General features: G+C 36.4%; 1 protein-coding gene across 1 annotated transcript; it reads left to right on the top strand.

Annotated features, from left to right (window-relative positions):
* The first annotated feature begins 963 nt into the window (after positions 1 to 963).
* On the top strand, positions 964 to 25,018 carry RASSF9 (Ras association domain family member 9). The gene is made up of 2 exons (XM_008687659.2): positions 964 to 1,010; positions 23,747 to 25,018. Exons 1-2 carry the CDS (start codon positions 964 to 966, stop codon positions 25,005 to 25,007), a joined length of 1,308 nt encoding a protein of 435 aa, XP_008685881.2. The 3' UTR covers positions 25,008 to 25,018.
* Positions 25,019 to 25,381: the final 363 nt, after the last annotated feature.

Raw genomic sequence — 25,381 nt, 5'->3', positions numbered from 1 at the left:
AGAGGCGGGAGCAAACAGTTGGCTCTTCCTTCAAAGTCGCACGGCCCCAAAGGCTCAGTAAATGCCACCGACCCGGCAAGGGTCTGTTTAAACGCCTCGGGAATCGGACCCCACATCCCGGCTGGTTCTGACTGCTGATGCTGTCATCAGTCAGCCCTGGAGCCCTTTGGTCCTTCAGCTCCTTCAACTTTTGGAAAATGAGCTTGAGAAGTGTGGAGGAGTGGAGCTGGGGGATACTCTTAGGCTCCAATTTCCAAATGACCTCTGAGTCCACCTTGATTCCGTCTCCGGCTTCGCTCCTCCTCAACGTATTTTACAGCCCTGATCCGCCCCCACTACCCCCCCCACCCCAAATCTTGGGCAGGGGATTTTTGTGTCCAATCGGTAGACAAAAAGTTCTTGGCCCTCACTCTTGCTTGCCACGATCAGATTACTTTTCACAGACTGGAGCTGGTTGGGAGGAAGGGGTATTTACTTTTAATCCTTTTATGTGTTTAGTTCACCTTGTGTGATTGGGTGTGGAAAGTGGGGGAGGGGGGGTTTCCAAACGGAATGAAATTCCCATTCCACGGGTATTACCATGCCCGTGGGGTTGGCAGTTCTTAAAGTTTAGCTAGTCTGCAAATAACTACAGAACACAATAGAGTCCCCCTCCCTTCCTCTCTCTCTCTCTCTCTTTTTTTCTTTTCCTGCTTCCAAACGCCTTCTTCGAGGCTTAAGCTGGGCAGGTCTCCAAAGGTGCAGCAGCCACAACAATCCAGCAGTTCAAAGCTAGGCAGCAGTTGCACAACTTCTAGCAACTCTGTTAGCCGGCTGCTAATGAGCTGAAAGCCAGGAACGTTTGAGGAGGTGAAGAGGAAACCTTCAATCCTCCTCCCTTCACCTAGAAATCCAGATACTCCCTCCACCCCCATCCCCAGATAACTGAGATACGGCCCCTTCTCTTCGCCTGCCTGGCGGGCCATGGCTCCCTTTGGAAGAAACTTGCTCAAGACTCGGCATAAAAACAGGTAAAGTCCGGCGTGTGTGTGTGCCGGGGGGCTTCTGTGTGAAAGTAGGTGTTTTGTTGCAATTAGATGCTGATGAAAATTGCTTTTAGGGGGAAAAGCCCTGGGAATGAAGTTTTATATTTATATTCAGCTGGCGAGGATATTACTCCACTTCAAGGATCATGGAAAAGAAAAAAAAAAATTATTTTGATTCTGTTTCCCCCTTTAGCCAGTCCCGGTTCCATGGCTACCATCACCAAAATCTTTGTGTTGCCTTGCATATTTGAGAGTGATGGGAAGGCAAGTTTCATTTTGGTTCAGACCAAATTCTGGCATATTATAGGAAGGGTTAAAAATTTTGATGAAGATATAACTAGAATTTATTAGCCACTAATTAGAACAAAAAGCACAGCTGCTGATACAATCCGGAAACAATGCTTTGGCTCCCCTTAGAGTGGGGCATTCCTGAAATCTGGAAAGTTCCCAAAGTGAAAATACTCTGTAGAGAAACTTTCTTTGTGAACTGATTGTTTCAAATGTCTTTGAGAGCTTTAGCTGGTTTTAGCTACAAAAGGATTCAAGCAGCTGCCCTCCTTAATCGGTATTAATACAATTTCGGTTTGATTTGTCTTGCTACTTCCAGCCTGCAGTGCCCATAGTGTAAATGTGTAAAGAAATGTTTTACTCTTTCTCTCTCTCTCTGTCGCTGTCTCTCTATTTCCGTCTCTGTCTCTGTCTCTCTCTCTCTCTCTCTCACACACACACACACATTCAGATTTTTCTTGAGCCAGATGGGTTTTTCAGTCCTATTAAATATTTTATTAGCACCCCAAATGTTACATTTATATGCTAAAACAATGTGAGGATAATTTTAGACATGGGCTTTACTCTGTTAGTATATTTATTTTGGAATAAGGGCTTTTCCATAACTTCTCTCCATCATGCTTGTTAGTACTTGTCATAATTTACTCAGGGTAAATTTAAAAGCATACAATTACATGGTAGGAAATGACACAATTATTTTAAAGTGTCTGCATGATAATTTATGGTGATACAATTTTAAAGTAAATCTCCACATTTTGTGCACAAATGTCTACTTGAAAACTTCTGTTTTTAATTTATTCCAAATGTATTCATGATTTAGTTAAGTTTGCTTAAGAAGTGAAAACAATAATCAGTACTACGAAACTTTCTAAACCAGTTTTATTTGCTAATAATTTGGTATCACAAATGTGGTGTTTCTGGTAATTAGTGAAACTATATGTTAAAATAAAGAAATATGTCTGGATATTCTTTAAAAAATGTTAGTGATGATTAGTAAAAATAGGTTTGTATTTTAGTGGTATCTGTGGATTAAAAAATAATCCCAAAAGGCTTCCCTTGCCAATAGAAAAGCCTTACTACTTTTTAAAGGATTATGCAGTAGCATTATTTTTGAAGTATGTTTGTTTTAATGCCATCAAAATATATAAAAATTACTCGCGGAAAGCTCGTGGTCTTATAAAACAAATTAAGTTTCTGGCATGCTGATCCTTCTAAATATACCCTTGTAGTTCAGGGTATTTCATGTATGTGTGTTTTTGTTTTTGATTTTGATTATTATTTATTCTAGAATTCTGCCATTGGTATGCCAGATAACAGTTCAGTATAACTTTGTGTGCATCCCTGCGAGTTTCCCTCAGGGAAGTACACGTCCACTTACGTTAGCTCAGTTTTCCCACTGTATCATCTACCCATAAAACTAGCTTTCGTTCAGGGAGGTGGGTATACAGTTTCTAATATGACATTTTCTTTTTTTTTTTTATTTATTTATTTATTTTTTTTTATAAAAGATTTTATTTATTCATTCAACAGAGATAGAGACAGCCAGAGAGAGAGGGAACACAAGCAGGGGGAGTGGGAGAGGAAGAAGCAGGCTCATGGCAGAAGAGCCTGATGTGGGGTTCGATCCCAGATCGCCGGGATCACGCCCTGAGCCGAAGGCAGACGCTTAACCGCTATGCCACCCAGGCGCCCCTAATATGACATTTTCTATGCAAAATTATGAAAAAATGGAAAAGAAAAAATATTTCAGGTTTTTCAGGTTTTTCTGAGAGAATGGAATGGTGTTCCCAATGGTGATGCTTTATTATGAATGTGTTTTGATGAAAGTGGTAACAGTGAGGATATGTATAAGTTGCTCTAATAATTGAGTGCTTCCCTTTACAAATTTGTATTTTTCCATCCTTAAGAAAAATGTAAGCCACAGCAGTGGTCAGAAAGATAAAAATATGGGTGTCTGAAACTAAGCAGTATATAAGCCACGTGGTGTATTGAAATAGAATTAATGTATATTTATTTTTTCAGTGCCTAGTATTACTGTAGATGAGGTATTTTTGTTTTGTTCTGCTTTGTTTTTGTACCTTCTCAAAGGTGAAACTACACGTGAAACTTAGTGAATATGATTAAGTCTATCCCTGTTGTTTACTAGGTTCCATAATGATTTAAATAATCTTACTTGGACATATTGAAACTAAGTATCTTTCCTTAAATGACAAGTGATTCATCCTTTGATAGTAAATGTGATTGATGATAAAACATTTATCTGATAACAGCTAAGGCATTCCTCAAATATATAGTATAAAATTCCTTGCAGAATGCAAAGGAAGAATTTGAGAAATGCATTTGTATATCTTGTGATATATAATTTATACAAGTAAAAGAGCTACTTGAACATAATTGCGTCTTTGTGGGCAGGAAAAAATAAAGATTACTAGAAGGAATCGTAGGAATTTGAGATCATAAAATTTGACAAAGTTTGTTTATTGAACTTTTCTGCATCTATTCTCTTTCTGTCTTTTCCAAGTATGAGGCATAAAATCTTTTAGAAAATACAAGCTGTAGGGGCGCCTGGGTGGCTCAGTCGTTAAGCGTCTGCCTTTGGCTCAGGGCGTGATCCCAGGGTCCTGGGATCAAGCCCCACATTAGGCTCCTCTGCTGGGAGCCTGCTTCTTCCTCTCCCACTTCCCCTGCTTGTGTTCCCTCTCTCTCTGTCTCTCTCTGTGTCAAATAAATAAATAAAATCTTAAAAAAAAGAAAGAAAGAAAAAGAAAACACAAGCTGGAAAGCTTAGAGAGAGCAGTGCCATATATGTCTACTCACCATTGTGTTTTTATGCCTAGGACAGTGCCTGCCAGATTATAGACCTGTGATACAATTATTTATATAATTTTGTAAATTAAATTATGAAAAAATAGTTACTATTTTATTCTCTAGTCATCACCTGAGCTCAGTTGGTATTGTATAAAAGTGAATACTTCATAAAGGATTGGTTGACATTTGATATAATCCAAAACCCAAGGAAATAGACAAATAATTTTATGGATTTGGATGCCAAGTCAATCCTACCCCACTAGATAAGCTTTTCTAAATTTTAAGAAGCATTCAAATTAAAAAATGGGCAACAGTCTTTGGGGAATTTGAGAATAATGCATGGTCATGAATGATGGTATTTTGGCACACAAACTTTGTATGCTTTTCATTTCTAACTTTCATATAAATAAAAGAAATGGAGACAGGGGCGCTTGGGAGGCATAGTGGTTAAGCGTCTGCCTTCGGCTCAGGGCGTGGTCCCGGCGTTCTGGGATCAAGCCCCACATCAGGCTCCTCCGCTATGAGCCTGCTTTTTCCTCTCCCACTCCCCCTGCTTGTGTTCCCTCTCTCGCTGGCTGTCTCTATCTCTGTCGAATAAATAAATAAAATCTTTTAAAAAAAAAAAGAAATGGAGACAGTATAAGATTCTTTGTTTACAATCAGAACTAATCTTTTAAAATTTTCTGATTGTAGTAACAACGCCACAAATGCTTCATCAGAAGGAAGAATTAAGTTTTGTGGTTAAGGTAAAAATTGCTGGCAAGATGGATGTTTTCTTTCAAATTAGAAGTCTGGTAATGTGTGAATTCTGCAGAATGGAAAATTATCATATACCATTTTGTCTAACCTCAAATAAATACTTAAAATTTTCCTGAAAATGGATTGAGAAATGCATGATATTTGAGTATGTACATCTTTTTAGTTCCCAGGAGTTTCTGAAAGAGATTTCCCCTGATGGTACTTGGTAACTTAAGTAGTTACTAGTTGACAGCAGACAGCCCGTTAGGAACAATGGCTGGAATGCTTTATCCCTGCCAGAAATATACCAAGAGCAGTGAAAGCAGTGAAATGGAGCTCTAGGTTAAATCTTGAATTATTATTCAAACGACTAAAGCCAACTTAAAAATCCACTACACAAGATGTTGTATTGTGTTCTATATCCATTCATGAAACACGTCAAAGTGAAAGGTTCTTAAATGGACTTTTTGTAAAAAAAAAAAAAATGTTTAAAAGCTTGTAGCTGGTTCACAGTCTTATTTACAGAACATCTTTATTACCTGGACTGCATAACTTAGAAAGCATTGAAGTTATTTGATTGGTATGTTGTTCCAGGAGATCTGATAATAGCTCTAAAAATTCAGAAAAATGTGGCTCTCTTCTTTTAATTTTAGTTCTGAAAATAGAATGAAGTTGAGTAGTGGCATGTATTTACCTCTTTCAGGAGTATGTGGCTACCAGTCCTTGATAGAGAATCTCTTTGTCTCTGGCATATTGGCTTTCTAAAATGAGGCAATATGTTATCTGGACTATGTATATGTGAAAGAAAAAAGTTCAACATGCTTCTGCTCTCTAATGTTCTTTAATGTATATTTACTTAGGAGTTTTTAAAGACATCTTTTTGGCAAGACACATACAACACATATAACATTTCCTTTTTTTAAAAAAAAATAGACTGTGATTCCTTTCCTGTGTAACCTGTTGTAAGTTTACACCTTCTATAGAAAATTTGCATATTTGTTGATTATCATTTATGAAAACTTGCTAATGTAAATGGTCACCGAAGGGCAAAGTAATTATGTCTTGTAACTGGACTAGAATCGTGGGTACATGCTCAGCACTGGCAGTGAGAAGCAAGATATTTCATGAAAAAGAATGATCAATGGGTATTAAATATGCTGACAAACAAGGAAAGTTATCCTCAAAGGTTTATATATCTGCAGGCTAGAATGGCCTCTGTTTTTATAAATAAAGTGACTTGAGATATCTATAAAAAATTCTCATTGAGTATACTCAGTGAGAGCAGGGACCTTACTTATCTTGTTCCTTTCTAGGTAATCAGTGAGTAGTTTCTCAAATATTTGTTGATTGAATAAATGAATTCAGCATATACTCTTCAAATACACCTGGTCCCCATACAGTACTTGGATCAGAGTACATCAGTGTTGAGTGGATGCATAGGTAACTTAAAAGAATGAATCCATAAATTCAAGTTTGACTTCTCATTCTTGCTCTCAGCCTCAACTCCTCCTTGCTTTCAAATGGTGAAGGGCCATATCTGACAAATAGACTTTACTGGGCTTCTGATAGAAAACAAACCAAGAAGCAGGGTAACTCATCTTCTCGACATGCTCTTACTTCCCTTGATGTTCCTTGAGTGCCACCATGTCTGTCAGTGAGGTTCGGCAGACGAGGGTGAATGGCTACTATTGATCCCACTGCTACCTGTGGAGCATTTCTTCCTTCTTCTGTGATAAGAGGGAAATATGATTAGGAAATATTTGTTTTCTTACATGATATGAGGATTTATTCTCTTCATATAGGATAATTATAGTTCATGAGACAAAGGAAAATTCTAGAAATAGGCAGAAAAATATCTTGGTTAAGAATTCCAGCAGACATTAGGTTATATCTCAGATATGCCATTACTGATTGTGTGCCCTGGGGCAAATATTTAATCTTTTTAATACAACAACAACGATAATAAAAGCATGCAAGGGAAAATCCAAGTTTGGCAGTTAGAGGAGGGTTGCTCTTTAATATACAATTATGAATAAAAGTATTACTAAGGTCGTTTGGGGGAAGACAACTGTGCAAAGGAGGCAGCCCTTATGCTTTGGCTTCATCAGCTTCAGGGTAAATCCCCCTCTGCTAACATCTCTTATAACACCATGTGCCACTGTTCTGAGTGATTTACATAATACTTAATGTTGTGAAGAAGATACTATTATTTTCCCTATTTTACATTGGAGACATTAAGACACAGAACAGTGCAACAATAAATAAGTGGCAGAGACAGGATTTGAATCCATGCACTTAACCTTTATTCTGTGGGGCCTATTTAGGACTTAGTTTTCTCATCTCTAAAACAGAGCTAATCCTAAACCACCAAGTATGAGATTAAGTCTGGTTATATTTAAAAGACAGCACAATACTAGGAGGATAGTAATAAAAGCTCAATAAATATTCACTCCTTGTTCAGGCCTGTAGGATTGAAATGCTATGAAGTATATCTAAGTTTTATATTTAAACAGGGTATGATATTTTGGTCTTTGAAATCTCACCTCAGAACTTCTATTTCACCACTGATCTCTTTTCCTCTGTAGATATAAAGAGGTATATTATAAATTACTGAATATGATTAGAATGAGTCTGTCAGTGTTGTACAAAACTATCTTTGGATCTTGATGAAATATTTGAATTCTGACAGCTTTTAGGTTTAATCCTCATACCTCTTTTGAGCCAAGATATGAGACCATTAACGATTTGGCAATGTGTTTTATACCATAGTTTAGGGGATATTTCCTTATGTGTCCTTGGGGAGTTTTGATAAAAAGAAAGGATACACAATTTAAATATTTTAGTCTTATCCTTGTCTAATAAAATGAGAGATTGAATTAGATTTTTTAATTTTTAAAAAAAATTTTAAAAAAGATTTTATTTACTTATTTGAGAGAAAGAGTAAGTGAGAGAAAGAGCACAAGAGCTAGGGAGGGAGAAGGAGAAGCAGACTCCCCTGCTGAGCAGGGAGCCCAACATGGGGTTTGATCCCAAGACTCCGGGATCATGACCGGAGCCAAAGGCAGATGCTTAGCCCACTGAACCACTCAGGTACCCCTGAACTGGATTTTTAAAGTCCCTTTAATTTTTAAGGTTCTATGATTCTAAAATACCCTCTGCAGAGTAGAATTTAATTATCTTGTCTTGCTTGTTTACCTTTTCAAGATAACTTTTAAAAATAGAATTAAAAGATAAATTTCTTTGGTATGTAATTTTATTTTACCTAAAATACAATGCATTGTCACATAACTTCTACCACAAAAGGTAACATTATGGTAAAAGTCAAATGTGTTTATTTCCACTTATTAAAAGATATGATTAGTTTATAAATTATAATATCTAGGAATTATTGAGTGCCTTTTGCTGTGCACAGTTTTAAGTTTAATAATACAAATATATGAATGTTATGAGTAGCTATCTTTTTATTTTAGTTCTTTAGGAATGGTAGACTCTGTATTTGGTATTGTACCAGACATGCAAAGACACAACCTCATTCCTAAGAGATTAAACTAATTGAGAGAACAGCACTGTAGTTAAATCTCTCAAGCATGAACTTTCTTTTAAATCACTCTTCCATGGGAAGCTGTCTTTGACAGGGTAGGTAAAATCACAATCTTTATGATGCAATTAAGAGGATGAGAGTGTAGTCTCTCGCAGTTGAAGAAGGCTGTTCCTTTGTACAGTAGGTGCTCAATAAATGTTTTTGATTGCCTCTAAATAGAAGTACATAACAGAGGAGTACATGGAGGTAAAGAAAAATAAAAGAAGCATCATCATAATTAGATCGCATTTATTATTAAACTCCCACAGTTAGGTGACAGGCTTGGACAAGAGTAGGGAACACAATAAGATATATAAAAAGATGTAGGAGGGGGCTGAATCACACAATGGTAAGACTGACTAAGATAGGATAATCAAAAGATAAGGATCGAGAAGCAGGCGGAAATATGGTCAGTTTGGCAAGAATCCACAATCTTCGTTGGGCTGGTTAAAAAAAAAAAAAAGAAGAATTTTACAATTGAGGAAGTGTACAGAAAAAATTTTAAGAATGTGTTTATATAACAGTATTAGACTTACAGTCAACTATAGTTGACTACTGTTCCTTCTAATAACCATAGTAAATTGGTCAGTTTATCAGTTGATAAAACTGAGGTATTCTATTTTGTGGACATTTTTAATTTTAATTTTTTAATGCAGAGTGTGGTCCAACTTTAGCAAGGTTTTATGCTCACTAATTAGGGTATATAATTGATAGGAGTTTTGTGGCTGAGTCTTCTTGATTCACTTGGACAGTGTATACTTGTTCTCAACCAATGACTAGGATGTGTTATAACCACCTCAGATACCGTTAGTGACTCTAAGGCTCCTCTTACTCTGATATTTTTCAATCCTTTTGGAATTCCCTGCAGTTGTGGTTAACTGAGGGTACTTAAGATCCAGTAGCAGAGCACTAGTTTGGGGAGACCACAGTCTTTCAAAGCCTATTTTTAGATCTGCACATAAGGACCTTACCTTTGCCTAGAAGCCATAAGAGATGCTATTGAAAAACCGTGAGTGTTTCCATGGTAGATGTATAATAACTGGAATCTTATATAAAGAATAGAGTTGTACACAATTAGAAAAAGTGCTTATGAGGCTATCTTGGACCTTTGAGATTTCTTCCTTTTTAATAGTGCGGGGAGTTAGGCACTTTTTAGCAGAAGACTACGGAGTAGTAGCCTTGGTTTCTTGACTGCCTGTTCTACTCTAATAGTGAAAGCCCAAGAATTTCTTTCGAGAACTATTAATAATAGGCATGAGACTTAGACCAAATTACTTTTTTAAAAAATGTTGATCATCTTTAGTGGTTCTACCTTTAATTAGGAGAACTTGATGTGATCACAGTTTCCAGGATTAAGTGAAATGACAGCTTGTGCTATGTAATACTGTCCACAGTCTGAGCATACTACAGCACTGCTAACTTACCTGCCTTAGCTTCTAAAAACAAACATTCATCAACTATCCCACTTTGTCAGATTTGGCATCTACTTACATATATTTGTCTTGTGCTGACTCAAGGTGATGGTTATTTGATGACTTTTTTTTTTTTAATTCAGAAGTATTAAATGAACCATACATTTGGGGGGAGGAATGATGGAAGATTAAAGATGAATCAGATATAGATCACACTTTCAAAGAATTTCCTGATCAGGAGACACACAGACATACATAAATAATTAAAATATAAAGCAGGTATTTTAAAGTATCAATAAAATTCATGTATTCAACAATAAATATTTATTTACCTGTAATATGTGCCACACATCATTATAGGTGCTGGGGATGAAATAGTGTGAAAATAGTCAAGATCTCTGCTCTCATTGAGCTGATAGTGCAGGGGAGGACAAGCAGATGATAAACGAACAATAAATGAAAAAGACGTCAGATAGTGATTACTGTTAAAAGAGTCACTATGGAGGGAGAATTGATAGGAATTCAAAAATGAGTGGATGGGGCAGTAGAGAATATCAGGATGAAAAACAGAGAGTCGATAATAACTATAATTTTGGGTCTGGGTAGCTGGGAACATAGTTGTATCATCATGAAGAAGAGAAAAAATGGCAAAGGTTTCTTTGGGGAGGGAAGAACATCAGGTGAAGAGTGAAAAATGCAAGGTCTAATTTGTATGTTTCCAAATATTCCACCTCCTAACACCTGGTGTTTGGACACACTGCACCTGAGATGGGACCGTGAAAGCAGCTTTTCATCCAGCCTACTCTGATACTTTCTGACATCCATATGCGACTGATTAATATGGAGCATACTGCACCTGGAACAGGGCTTTAAAGACAAAAGACTGGTTTCCCAGTCAGGGCCTTCAAGCTGACTAATCCTATGTTAAACCCACTCAATCTGCAAGAAGCCTTTAATCATTACCTGTCGTCCAAATGACTTCCAGCATGGCCATCACTTCCAGGGGATTGTAAATTTCTCCTGCTTAAAGATTACATGATTTTCACCTTTTTATCCCCTAGAGAGTCATACATAGAATTATGTAGATTTGGGAGTTTAAATAATGTCTTTGTAGTTAGATAATAAAATCCAGATTTTTGGTGCAGGTCAATCATCTAGGTCAGGAGTCAGCAAACATTTTGTGAAAGGGCCACATAATCAATATTTTAGGTTTCTTGGACCATAATATCACTATCTCAACTACTCAACTTTGTCAATGTAGTATGAGAACAGCCGTGGGCAATACATAATTAAATGGGCATGACTGTGTTCCAATAAAACTTAACTTACAAAAATAGGTGGTGGGACAGTTGTAACTACCAGGCCCTAGTTGACCGAAAATTCTCTTTGTTTACTTCCCCCAAACCCATTTCTACCATCATGCTGCAAAAAAGAAAAGAAACATTTGCCATCTACTATGTTAGGCACTTAGGCTTCAAAGATGAAGGATTCAGTCTGGGACTTGACTGGCAAGCTATGAAAAAGAAAGGTAGAAAATACTATTACTGAATGTGTCAATTTCCCATTTCCATCTGGGGTGGAGGAAAGGGGGTTATTCAGAGAAGGTAAGGGAATTTTCCTAAAGGAAGGGACATTTGAAGAAAGAGAGAAGAGGGGAAAGGGGTAATTCAGGCAAGGAAGCAAGTTGCAGAAAAGCCCAGAATGAAAACAAAACAGGCAGATGCAGTTCAATCCAGTCTAGAAATCCAAAGTGTGATATAGGTGACAGCCCTCGGAGTTATCAGAGATCAGCAAGAAGTCAGGGATAGCTAGTTATGTGCGTATTCATGTGCATACTAAAGAGTACTTGGCTATGATTTGGGGGAATCAGATCATGAAAGGAATCTTAGGAGTAAGCAGGAGAGAGAGAAAACAGGAGAGAGAGAGAGGCAGAGAGAGAGAGGAGAGTGAGGGAGAGAGAGATTTAAAAAGGACTTGGAAACCATTTAAAGATTTTAATCAAGGAAGGTATACAGGCCGACTTGCAGTTTAAAAAGGACAGCCTGGCAATATCGTAGCACACAAATGTGAAGTGGGCAAATATTTAGAATAAGACAAGATTTAATAGCTCACTACAAGGAATCTGTTGTGAAACGGAGAGTGGTCTGAATCATAGTGGTGGTGAGAGACATATTTAAGACATTTGGGAGAATGAATAAAGCAGACTTACTGACTGGTTGTTGAAGGGGGATAACCTAGAGAAAAGAACCTCGGAAGATCCCACTCTTCAAGCTTGAGAGAAAGGATCGGGGGACAGAGATCACATTCAATAAGATGGGGAATCAGGAGATGGAATAGTTTGGAATACGAGAGAAGAGGATGGTGAATTAGTTTTGATCAGTCAGATTTGAGGTTCCTGTGGATTATACAAAGTAAATATGAAGTAAACATGCAAAAAAGGAGGCTGCGAATAGGGGTCTAGAGGTCAAGGACAAAATATTTAGATTTGGGAATATTGGCATACAACTGGCTGATAAAGTTGTGGACAATATTAGAGTCACCCACAAAATGTGTTTAATGAGACAAGAAATGAGTCACAGGAAACTGGGGGATGCCATTTGTATCAGTTAGTACTTATTGCATAATAAAACATCCTAAAAATTAGTGGCTGAAAACAACTTGTTATTTTTCTTGTTTTTTAATTTTTGTTTTTGTTATTTTTAAATTTTTATTTGTTTGTTTTGATTCTGCGGATAAACTGGGGGTGGTTCTCCTGCTGGTTCACCTAGGCTCTCTCAATGAGAGCAGGTTGGCTGAGGTCTAGGTTCTAATGGGCCGACTGAGATGGCTGGGTCTCTTCTCCATATGGTCTTTCATCTCAGGCTTTTTCATCAAGCAGCCGTACCAGGACGGTGCTCCAGGAGGAAGAAAGTAGAAGCTACAAGAGTTTTTGAGATCTGAACTTCAGAACTTGCATACATGGTTTTTACCATCTGCTACTAGCCGTAGCATATCCCAAAGTCTATTCAGGGAGGAGGAAATGCGTTCCATCGTTTGATGGAAGGAGCTGCAAAAAGATTCTGTGGCCACGCTGCATGACACCTACATTTAGTGAATATGCAGAGGAAGCAAAGCCCATGCGGGATCTGTGAAGGAGAAGCTAGAAGGGTAAAGGAAGACTTAGAGGGTGAAATCCAGAAGTCAAGACATGGATTGCTACAAGAATGGGAAGGAAAGATCACAATGCATAATGTTACAAAGAGGTCAAGTGGAATCCCTTCCAGAAATGGCTGCTGAGTGTGGCAGTTCAGCGCTCTCTGACAAGCCTGAGAAGAAATGTGTCTGTTGGGAGTGGGTTGGGGGGAAGTCACTTTATGGTAGGTTATTGTTACTGAAAAGAGAAGAACTAATGAAAGAAAGTGAGCATGGATTGCTCTTTGAGTTTGTGAATGAAAGATATTTGATGCAAATATGTGGCCAAAATAATAGTAGTTACAATGTGACAGAATAGTGGGAAGGACCAGAGGAAAAGGTAGAGGATAAGTAGAGTTTAAGAAGGGATACATTTTGAAGCAACGTTCTAGAGAAGGTGGAGGCAGGGGGATTGAGAGCATATGAAAAAGCTTAAAGTTTGGGGAACGCAAATGGACATATGACACTTTTGTCATGGATGACCACTGTTTTTCTCTTATCCAAGATGTTTTCAAGTATCTCCTTTTTTTTAAACCAAATGGCATGGCAGGCCCTGGTATATTCCTGTTTCTACAAGTTATAAATTCTTTGTTGCTCTTTAGATAATTTATTTGCGACTAATATGAAGAGCTGATTATTTCAGATGAAGCTTCCATTTGGAATTCACATTTTATTACATTTTATTATAGAGTATGTTCAGAAAGTGGAAACCAGGGATAAAGGAGCTCATCTTGTGTTTTCAGCTATCCTACTGGATAATGCAAATTCTTACATTTTTCTAGTGCCATTCAAATACGCCAGCACATTTCAGATACATTTAGAGAGGGAAGAGTAGGTGGCTGCAGGCAGATACAAGCTAAAAAATCACCATCATTAGGGAATATCTTCCAACTAAGTAGGCAAAACCAATTATGGACTTAGCTGCCCACAGGAAAACTCATGCTAATAGCTGACATAACTACAACTGTCATTAAACTAAATATTCAGGCTAGGTAACTTTCCTTTAATAAATATATGTATGCTTTCTTGTTATAAAATATTTCTCTAAAAAGTACAAATCAACAAGGAAACTTTAGGTATTTGCCAGGCACAGGTAACACTGGGAAGTGAGCATAAGAATTTCCAGTGAGATTAGCTATTTGCTCAGCATTTCGTCTGGTAAATACTACATGTTAAATATTTACATTTTGATTAAATCAATTTCCGGAATCTGAACTACGAGCTTAGTTTACTTAACCCCCAGTTGTCTCCAATACACATTCTTTACACATTCCTTTCCCTTTTCTCTGTTTATGGGATTTATGTATTATAGCTACCCTGCAATTATGTTATGTAGAGGGTTTTTCTTACTCTGCATACCTGGCTTACTTCCTAGAAAATTAAACGGGCATTAGTAAAACATAAAACTAGTGATTTCTATGTGTGTGTGTCTCTGTGTGTGTGTAAATCCTTAATCTCTTGTGCCTCAGTTTTCTAATCTGTAAAATGGGTTTAACAATAGGACCTATCTGGTAGGGCTGTGATGAAAACCAACTGAGTTAATGTATATAAAGCATTTAGAACAATGCCTGACACACACTAAGCATTCAGCAAAGTGAGCTACTATCCAATGTACCTCTTCACACAGACACTTTACTATTTTTTAAATATCTGTCCTTCAGTTACCGGGTCTACACATAGTCATGTGAAGTCACAAGTTGAAGGGGTCTTCTTTACAGACACGATCTAAAGTATTTTTACTTATTAATTAATTAATTAATTTAAAGAAAGGGGATGAGGATCTACTTATTTATTTATTTTTAAGTAAACTCTACCCACAATGTGGAACTCAAACTCATGACCCTGGGGTCAGGAGTTGCGCGCTGTACCCAATAAGCCAGCCAAGCGCCCCTACAGACAAGATCTAAATCAGCATATTGCTCCAAATTAAGTCTCTTGAGGCTCTTTATTTAATCAGACTTTCTACAAAGAGTTATAGGACTGGAGAATAAGTTGAAGACACTGAGGTCAATTACTATGTTTTTTATTATTATTAATTAAATATGACTTAAGTGTTACTATTATTGTTTGGTTTTTTGTGTTTGGGAATTTTATAGCATGTTTGTTCAGAGTTTATCTCATAATTTTCAATAATGTTTAAATGGTCTTGAATTTTTAGAATCTCCCTTTCTAAGCATAGCTTTTATATCACAAATTCCTGCACATAAAGATCATCTTATCTTCTATATCATTTTATCCTCAGCATTTATTCACATTTGCTGAAATTACAGTTTCATTAATGACTGTTGAAGCAATTTATAAAACTCATATACCATAATTCTGAATGGGCAATTTATTTGGAAGATAACTAACTTAGAATGGATTCAGTTAATTTGCATAGAACTTTTTTTTAAAATACATTTAAGTTGTTATCCTACCCAATTTTCTCTCTAGATTTCTGCTTGTGTTTGGGTCATTCCTTTACTCTTATAACAAAGTTGCCCATTCATATACAAAATATAAATTTTTCTCTTATATAATAATGATGAAGCTAATTTATTAAACTATTTATAGTTGTACTGTGATAATTTTGATTATTGGGAAAAGATGCTATTAAATTTGGAAGTATGATATTTTTGTTTGAAAATAGCTGTAACATGTGATTTAAATGCTCAGTATCCAAACTCATTATTTACGGCATCCCCAGTATTTTAAATTTTATAATTGGCGTAGAGTTGGGTCTGTAATCTCAAATATGAGTTTATAACCTTTGGTATGGCTCTTAAATTGGTAAACTTGCTTTTTATCATCATCCATCTTTATTCTTTAATGACATATTCTTTTATTCAAAGAAATGTGAATTTCTACAAGGTATTGTCAGATTTGAACATAAGATAAACATACTGAAATCAAATTTCTTTTCTTATTATTGTCTTGTATCTCCCACTACCATTCATCATTGCTGAAACTTGCATTGTTGGGTTATTCTATCTCCCAGTATTATTTACTGATATGTTTTTAATATGAGTGCCACATACAGTGAGCCATACATTGAAGGTTCTGTTTGACTCGACGTCATACCCCGTGAGAGTTATTACTTATTTGGTCAAGATGTTTCAAGAAAGAACTGCCTAAGGATGGTTTTCATAACTTCATAGCCACCCATCTTTTCTACAAAAAATATACGTATTATGAGGCATTAAAATCTGCTTTCTGCTGGATCAGAATCTGTGCAAGAACTAAGTTTTTTTTTCTCTGTATTGCGATTTTGTATTTCATTTATCAGAATACAGGACACAAAAATGAATTACATATGTATTCGTATTGTATCAATTCTAGTTGTGTTCCTTGCTATGGCATTGAATATACATAGTGATATCAGGATAAAATTAACTTCTGTCTTTTGAGGAGTATAAATGTGTTTTGAGGTTTAATAAATAACTTGAAGGGAATAAATTGTATTATGAGTTAAAATACTAAGGAGACAGTTCTCATTTCCCTATGGAAACTGAAAAGCGTTTATTTACTTTCAACTTCATGGAAAAACAATACTATGACAATATCATAGCTTGGCCAAAGGTCAGTAAAACGTAGAATATTCATAATCTTTGGTTTGTATTCAGCAACCAGATTAGTAAATATAGTGTCATCTGCCACTTCATTTGAATAATGGTGACTTGTGGACAGTATTAGAGTCCAGAGGGTCTTCTAAATAACCCAACAAGATAGTGATATATTCAATGTAGTTTTATCGCTAAGGTCGTTTTAAAGGCTATTTCTGACTTCTCTAGCATATTTTATGTCCCCACAATGCCCCCAGCCTTGCGTGGGTGCTAGAGATATTTTTCCTCATTTCCCATGGCTGTTTCTGGGAATTTCCCTTTCATCCTGTAAAGACTGCAGGTATTGTCTTGGCCTCCTCTTCCCCAAACTCTGGGTCCTTTCCTAATTCTGGTCTTCGTCCCTGCTGTCAGGACAGAATAGACTCTAAAGTAGTAAGAGAAAACAGCAATGAAAACCCCTTCTGCAGACTCCCATTCCCCCACACAACGCTGACACTGCCCTGGTCTCGTGACCATTTCTATACTGTTTCTTAATGAAGAAGAAAGATGTACTAGTCTATGAATGGAAGTTTTCTTTCTAAACTAAAATTAGCCCTATTCTGAGTGTTTGTGTTTCTAAATGTAAATATCAGCATTCCTTAGGACCAGTTCTGGGATTAACAGAGGGAAATCCAGTTGGACAGGATTGATAGTAACAAACATAAAATAGGCTGTGGGGTGAAAGGAGAAAAAAAAAGTTGCATTTGTATTCCAGTAAGTTGAATGCCAAATTTCATCATTTATTTTAGAGTACTTGAGATTGGAAATGTCTCCCTTGTTTATTATTTTTGTTTTCATAAATTTTAGTATTAGATTCTCCAGAAGATATAAGGAAAAAGGGTAAAGGTGAAACTGTGACATATATTTTGTTGTGAATCTGAAAGAGGATTCTACCATTGTACCATTTGACACCAATTGACATTTGTGTCTGGATAAGCTTTTGCTACCAGGAAACTATTCTGTGCATCATGAAACGTTTATGTTCCCAACCTCAATCCACTAGATGCTAGTGGTACCCTCGGACTCTAATGTAAAAATCAAAAATGTCTCCGTGCATGGTCAAATGTCTCCTGGGGGGCAAAATCACCCCTGGTAGAAAACCACTGGTTTAGAAGGAGAGAATCTCCAGTTTAAAAAATAGGTAATAGCAATAAGAAGGAAGCAGAGAACAGTCCTTGAGCAATGGACCTCGACTCAGATATGCCCCCAAAGCTCCACAGTTTTTCATCTTTCAGTCTGATGGAGCCTTCCATCACAATGCTCGGGCACAAGTGCCACTAATAGTTTGGAACAGGAAAAGTTCTAACTATTAATTTCTAAGCATGGAATATGGTTCCCAAAAACTTAAGCAATAAAAGCATTTCACTTTGAGTCACTCCTATACATAGCAGCTGGATTGTGTCAGTATCAGACTTTCTGGGCTGACCTCCTAAATAGTTGTAACAGAGGTTCTGTGGAAAATGCACTCACAGGTTCAAATTATTTTCCATATGTCTGTAGATTGCATTCTAGTGTTTGTATACTGGGTTTTAGAAGCATATCTTCTAATGTAATTCTTAATTAATAATTTATCATTTTAATGATTCTTATTGATTTGAAAGTGGGCCTCCAGGGCACCTGGGTGGCTCAGTCGGTTAAGCATCTGCCTTCAGCTCAGGTCATGATCCCAGGGTCCTGGGATCGAGTTCTGCATCAGGTTCCCTGCTCAACGGGCAGTCTGCTTTTCCCTCTCCCTCTCCTCCTCCCCCCTGCTTGTGCTCTCTCTCTCTCTCCCACTGCCTCTCTCAAATAAATATATAAAATCTTTTTTAAAATTAAAAAAAAAGTAGGCCTCCATATGAAATATTTGTCCTAATAAGTTTTATATGTCAAATTTCAATTAAACTTTAATGTCTAGTATACACTAGGAATAAATATCTCTTTGATTTATTCCCTGGTGCCCCAACTTCAATGCCCTTTCCCTCTGGACAACTGAATAAAGATGGCCAAAGTTTATCTATTTATCTTCATGTTTCTCTCCTTTCACACTGAACCTTTTTTCAGTAAATATATATTTTCAGAGATCTTCAATTTGGCATTGTAATATCTTAGTAAATACTTTATTTTATCTTAAAACTTCCAGATACAGATAGTTAATTTATTCTCTGATGCTTTTTCCACGATTACTCAGTGGAGTGTGTTGAAGAAATATTTGAGTGTATGTACATTGCATTTGTAATTATTAGCCAGCTCAACTTAATTCTGTCTCATTGTTTTTGTGTTCTTAAAATTGATTATCAATGGAGAAATATTTTCAATTTCCTGATTGATGATAGAGTGAATGCAAGAAGTCCAATATTTAATTTTAATTATTATTTCAGAGTGAATATGGAAAAGTACCCATAAGTGAGTTAATACATGTCATTGAAGAGTTTCATTTAGCATATAAATCTTAATTTTCTGATGCTATCCAAAAAAAGACAAACACTGAATAATGAAATAGCTGTAGAATAATATATATGTATTTTTAGTGTAATGCACCTCATTAGCACAATTTTAATCAAAATCAGAGAAAGATTAAAAACATTCTTGGCTCATCTGTGATACAAAAATTATATTAATGATGTTTTAAAATATCTCTAATTAGCCAAACAGTTATGTTATATTGGAAGTGCACATGCAAAAAAAATTGATGAGTTGAAACAGGTGAAAAAATATTGTGAGACAGGTTGGAAAGTATTTGTAAAATTATATTGTTAACTACTATAGCAAGGTCAACAAGGTTACTGAATGAACATACTAAAAACACTACACCCCTCTCTGTATTAAATAATAATAACAGTAATTTTGCTATATAACCTATATTTACCCAGTACATTTTTCACAATTCTCAAAGCTCTTTTACTCATTTTCTTATTTGATATTTGCAGCAACCTTATGAAAAATGTGAGTCAGATATTACAGTATTACAGTGAAGGGAACAGAGGATTGGAAAATGGATAGAAATTCAATCGGGGCCATACTACAAAAAAATACAGTTTTCAAAATCTGAAGCCTGCTTAAAAAGTAGAATTTAAGCGTGATGAATCTTTTACTACGTACGAAAGATTTATTATGGAAATTCATTGGTCATTACCTTTAAACATATTCAATCAAAGGGTGGAAATTGAAAATTATCTGGTTTGAATTGGTGGTTGTAAAAATTCCTCAAAATATTTAGAGATAACTAACACAAGAAAATATAAAGATGTTTAAGGTAGACTTAAAAAAGTGTTTAGAGGGGCACCTGGGGGGCTCAGTCAGTTGAGTATCTGCCTTTGGCTGAGGTCCATGATCCTGGGGTCCTGGGATCAAGTCCCGCATCAGGCTCCCCACTCAGCAGGGAGTCTGCTTCTCCCTCTGACCCTCCCCCCTCTTGTGCTCTCTCACTCTCTCTCTCTTTCTCTCAAGTAAATAAATAAAATCTTTAAAAAAAAAAAAAGTCTGGAACCAGTCAGACTGTGATGCTATTATCAAAGAACTAATTTCATATGTAATGTGGAAATAATAGTATCTTTAGAATGTGCCTAATGACCATTAGGGCTACATTATCCACAAGAACTGAAAATTAGCAGATATCTATGGAGGACACAATAGATAAGCATTTGATCCTTCCAAAACAAAAAAATTCCCAATTGGAGTAGGAGGCATGGAAGTATTGGGGAATTGTCATGTATGTCATCATTATTATTCTACGTAGGGTACCAAAGAATTCCCTGATCTCAGTCTTCTTCACAACTACAGTGTAGGGTTGAAGAGGTTATAGGTCATGTGTTACTCTTTCTTACAGACACAGAACTAATGTCTCCAGAAAATGGAACAGGAGAGTTCGTGTGTGTGTGTGTGTGTGTGTATGACAGTTTTGTCAGCCAACACAGGTGCCCAGAACTGTCAGAAACCTTAAATACTGCATCAGAGTAAGAACAAGATTAATAAGGAAAAGGCACAGAAGGTAACACTTTCTTAAACACTTACACTCTTCTCCATGACTGGCCATTGGGAAAAGTCCTCCCTTGACCAACTGAGTGTTCTAATGAGACATTCCTATCAAAAGCAAATTTATATAATAATGTTCCCCTTAAAAAATAGTGTATTTTTTCATTTTTTTCCCCAATTTAATCCACATATCTAAATTATCAAACTAGGGGCGCCTGTCTGGCTCAGTCAGTAGAGCATGTGACTCTAGATCTTGGGGTTGTAAGTTCAAACCCCATGTTAGGTGTAGAGATTACTTAAAAAATTTTTAAAAAGAAAATCATCAAACTTATAAACTTGTTTTTACAAAATAATGGTTAGCACTGCACTCTGGAGCCTGCTATCTTGCTTGGGTTTAAATCCTCAATGCACCACTAACTGTGTGACCTTAGGCAAATCATTAAAAACTCCTGTGCTTTAGTTTCTTTATCTATAAAGTGGTGAAAATATTATTACTTACATTACAGAATTGTGAGGATTAAATCACTTGATATATGCAAGAGCTTAGAACAGTTTTATTTATTAAATGTTTTATGACCGATGGTTCTAATCTTCAGTGTTACTTCTTTTTAGTAGAATATTTTTTAGAGTTTAACCATGAACACTAAAAAATAGTACAAAATAAAGGATGTCCTATGTTCTTAGTTTTAATGTAATAGCTAATGGCATTATAAGGTTGATAATTACAACAATTACTGTTTTTTTAAATAAAAAAATACATATTGAAACAATTGTAATATACAATAAGTGCACGGGGTATGGTTTACTTCTTTTTAAATTATGCAATTTAGTAGGTAAACTTCTAATTGCATAAAGTAAAAAAAAAGTTTGTTAATTTTGAGTATTTTACATGCATGATTGAAACAGATGAAGGTAATGATTAATTTAGAGGTAATCTGTGCTGTATAGCCATCACACAAATAGTAGTTAGTATTCGTTACTTTGAGTGCTTATTTGTTTTTGCTTAGAATGTCTTTCTCTACTAATTGAAATATGAAAATAATTCTGTTGCCCTAAATTCTACCTACTTTTTTGCTGCTTAGAATTATTAAATGATGAGTTGTAAATATTATCAAATATCACATTATTCAATGCTGGGTCATTAAATGTTAAAAATTTTTATAAGAGAACAACCACAGCCCTTTAGGACTTTTTGAATAATTATTTGTAAAATGTAGGTACAGTTAGATATTTAAATTTTATTGCATACTCTTTGCTATTTGCTGCCACTGATTTGTTATTTCACTGTTAGTAGTCACTTTATGACCTCAGGAAAGTCAATAACCAAGGTGTAATAATTAGTCATTTAAAGATAATAATGTAGGATTAGTCACTATTGGTACTAAAACATAAACATTATAAATTCTAAGTGTTAAAAGGTTCTGGGGTGCCTGGGTAGCGCAGTCGTTAAAGCGTCTGCCTTCAGCTTAGGGTGTGGTCCCGGCGTTCTGGGATCGAGTCCCACATCCGGCTCCTCCGCTGGGAGCCTGCTTCTTCCTCTCTCACTCCCCTGCTGTGTTCCCGCTCTCGCTGGCTGTCTCTCTGTCACATAAATAAATAAAATCTTAAAAAAAAAAAAAAAGAAGGTTCTAAGAGCCAGGGAAAATTTCTTCCATATATGCTTCATGGAGTCATATGCTTTGAGGGTGCTGCATAAATAAGATAACTTTCACAACAAGCCAATTACGACCTGACAATTTTGTCTCTATAAATCATATTGGATTATAATTCACTTTATATCATTTCTTTCTTAATGTTTTTTTAAAGAGATATTATGAAAGACATGGTCAATTTGATTTACACTCATGATGGAAATATGATCATAAAAATTGTCTGCAGGGTATAGCCTAGAAACCACGGAACTTCCTTGTTTCTTTTCCTACCTCTGTGGGTTTTTTTCTTCAGAAAATTGATTTTTCTCCCCATCCCTCTGTGCTACAAAGGAAATTACTATCAAGTCTTTTCTTGTATATATGTCCCAACTCTGACCAGTTCTTAATACCTCTGCTGCTAAAACCCTTGTCCAGGCATTTCCCCTTTCTTTCTTAGATCTCTGTGCTAGGCTTTCAACTAAGCCTTCCTGCCTCTGCTTTTGCCCTCCCCTCTCCTTTTTTTATAGTCCATTCCATTAAGCGAGCCAGATATACTTAAAGCATAAATTTGATCATATCTCCTCTGCTTAAACCTTTCTCATGGCTTCTCACTAAAACTAGAACAAAATCCAAATGCCTTGTCATGGGATATGCATTTCTGCTAGATCTCATCATCTATCATTGGACCTTTCCCTCCCTCCAGCAACAATCCCCAACTGCACTACCCTCAAGCCTCCAACTATATTCGCATTCTTTCTGTCTCTAGAACATGCCTCATGACCCTTGCACTTCTGTTCACTCTTCTAGTTCTTCCCTTAGTCTCTGATGGCCTCCTCAAAATTTATGCCCCATTCAAAGGTCATCTTCTTAGAGAAGTCTCTCCTAAATACTCTGAATAAAATAGACTTCTCTTTCTTTTAAGTCATTCTCTGTCTCTTCATCTTGTTTAAGTTTGTTTAGTATTTACCATTACCTGCTATTATAATAATTACACATTTATATCTGTGTTGTCTTCTCCTTTGTGTACTGCTGTGTCTTTAGTATCTTCAGAAAAGTCGAGCACGTGGTTGGCATGTAATAAACATTTGTTGAACGAAAGTAGGACTGTTTTCGATAATGGACTATTTTTAGTTCTATGACTCCAATATCACCCCACCGTTCCTACCTGTGCGTCCATGGTCTTTCTCTAGTCCTAAGGCTCCGTCAAAAATTGTCATATTTTATCTCCTTATTCATCTCCACTTTGATTATTGTCTTACCTCTAGCAGTTCTGACTGTATTATATTGTGGCTGACTTCTGTAGGTAAAATATCCTCAGTTGTCTTTGATGACAATTTGCTCTTTCCAAAGCCCACTAGGGAATGAAAGGAAATTAAGATATTTTCCTTGATTTTTTAAGTTTTTTTCTTGCAATTAAACTTCTGATTCATACGTAGTCTGAGCCTCAAAATGCATCTCTCATTAAGGATAAAATCTGAAAAGGGTATTAAAGTTAAACCATGTTTCTGAGTTTACACAAGTGATGACAGAAATATAATGTACTTTGTTTTTCTTTCAGATCTCCCACTAAAGACATGGATTCAGAGGAGAAGGAAATTGTGGTTTGGGTTTGCCAAGAAGAGAAGATTGTCTGTGGGTTAACTAAACGCACCACCTCTGCTGATGTCATCCAGGCTTTGCTTGAGGAACACGAGGCTACGTTTGGAGAGAAAAGATTTCTGCTGGGGAAGCCCAGTGATTACTGCATCATAGAAAAGTGGAGAGGCTCAGAACGGGTTCTTCCTCCACTAACTAGAATCCTGAAGCTTTGGAAAGCTTGGGGAGAGGAGCAGCCCAATATGCAGTTTGTTCTGGTTAAAGCAGATGCTTTTCGGCCAGTTCCATTGTGGCGGACAGCTGAAGCCAAATTAGTGCAAAACACGGAAAAAATGTGGGAACTCAGTCCAGCAAATTACATGAAGACATTGCCACCAGATAAACAAAAAAGAATAGTCAGAAAAACTTTCCGGAAACTGGCTAAAATTAAGCAGGACACAGTTTCCCATGATCGAGATAGTATGGAGACCCTAGTGCATCTGATTATTTCCCAGGACCACACTATTCATCAGCAAGTCAAGAGAATGAAAGAGCTGGATCTGGAAATTGAAAAGTGTGAAGCTAAGTTCCACCTTGATAGGGTAGAAAATGATGGAGAAAATTATGTCCAGGATGCATATTTAATGCCTAGTTTCAGTGAAGTTGAGCAAAAGCTGGACTTGACTTCTGATGAAAACCAGATTCTGGACGACCTGACTGAAAGTGATGGAATCGTACACCTGGAGGAAAGATTAGCATATTACAGAATGCTCATCGATAAGCTCTCTGCTGAAATAGACAAAGAGGTAAAAAGTGTTTGCACAGAGATAAATGAGGACGCAGAATGGGCTGCTGCGAGTGAGCTTGAAAGCTCTAATTTAGAAAATGTTAAGTGTGATTTGGAGAAAAGCATGAAAGCTGGTTTGAAAATCCACTCTCATTTGAGTGGCGTCCAGAAAGAGATTAAATACACTGACTCATTGCTTCAGATGAAAGCAAAGGAGTATGAATTCCTGGCCAAGGAGTTCAATTCGCTTCATATTAGCAACAAAGATGGGTGCCAACTAAAGGAAAACAGAGGGAAGGAGTCTGAGGTCCCCAGCAGCAGTGGAGAGGTTCCTTCCTTGACTCAAAGAGTATTTAACTTGTATACAAATGACACAGACTCTGACACTGGTATCAGCTCTAACCATAGTCAGGACTCAGAAACAACTGGAGGAGACGTGGTGCTATTGTCAACATAATTTGAATGGCCGGTTTCTGACCTGCTTTTATGTTCATGTTTGTTTAATAGGAAACTATTTTAAATATCACATTCTGAAAAAGATCTAAATCATGTTAAGTATTCAATAGTTAATAAAAACTAGTTATTTTTGATTTAAGAATTCCAAAGTCACCTAATTACTACAAGTTCAGACGATGAACTGTTTATTACGAACGCAACACAAATAGCTTGCAGGCGTATAACAGAAATGACTTGATGGGAATTATAATCTCTTATAGCTTCTGTGAGAAATGATTTACACAAACAAAACTAATTCTTAATATTGCAGTCAGTATATTGAAACTAGACACATGAACAAGTAAAATTAAAAATGTGCCGTAATATATTTTTTTT

This window comes from Ursus maritimus, unplaced genomic scaffold (genome assembly GCF_017311325.1).
Source record: "Ursus maritimus isolate PB19 unplaced genomic scaffold, ASM1731132v1 scaffold_21, whole genome shotgun sequence".
Lineage (NCBI taxonomy): Eukaryota > Metazoa > Chordata > Mammalia > Carnivora > Ursidae > Ursus > Ursus maritimus.
The sequence above is the reverse complement of the archived record's forward strand: the minus strand, read 5'-3'. Positions and strand labels throughout refer to the sequence as shown.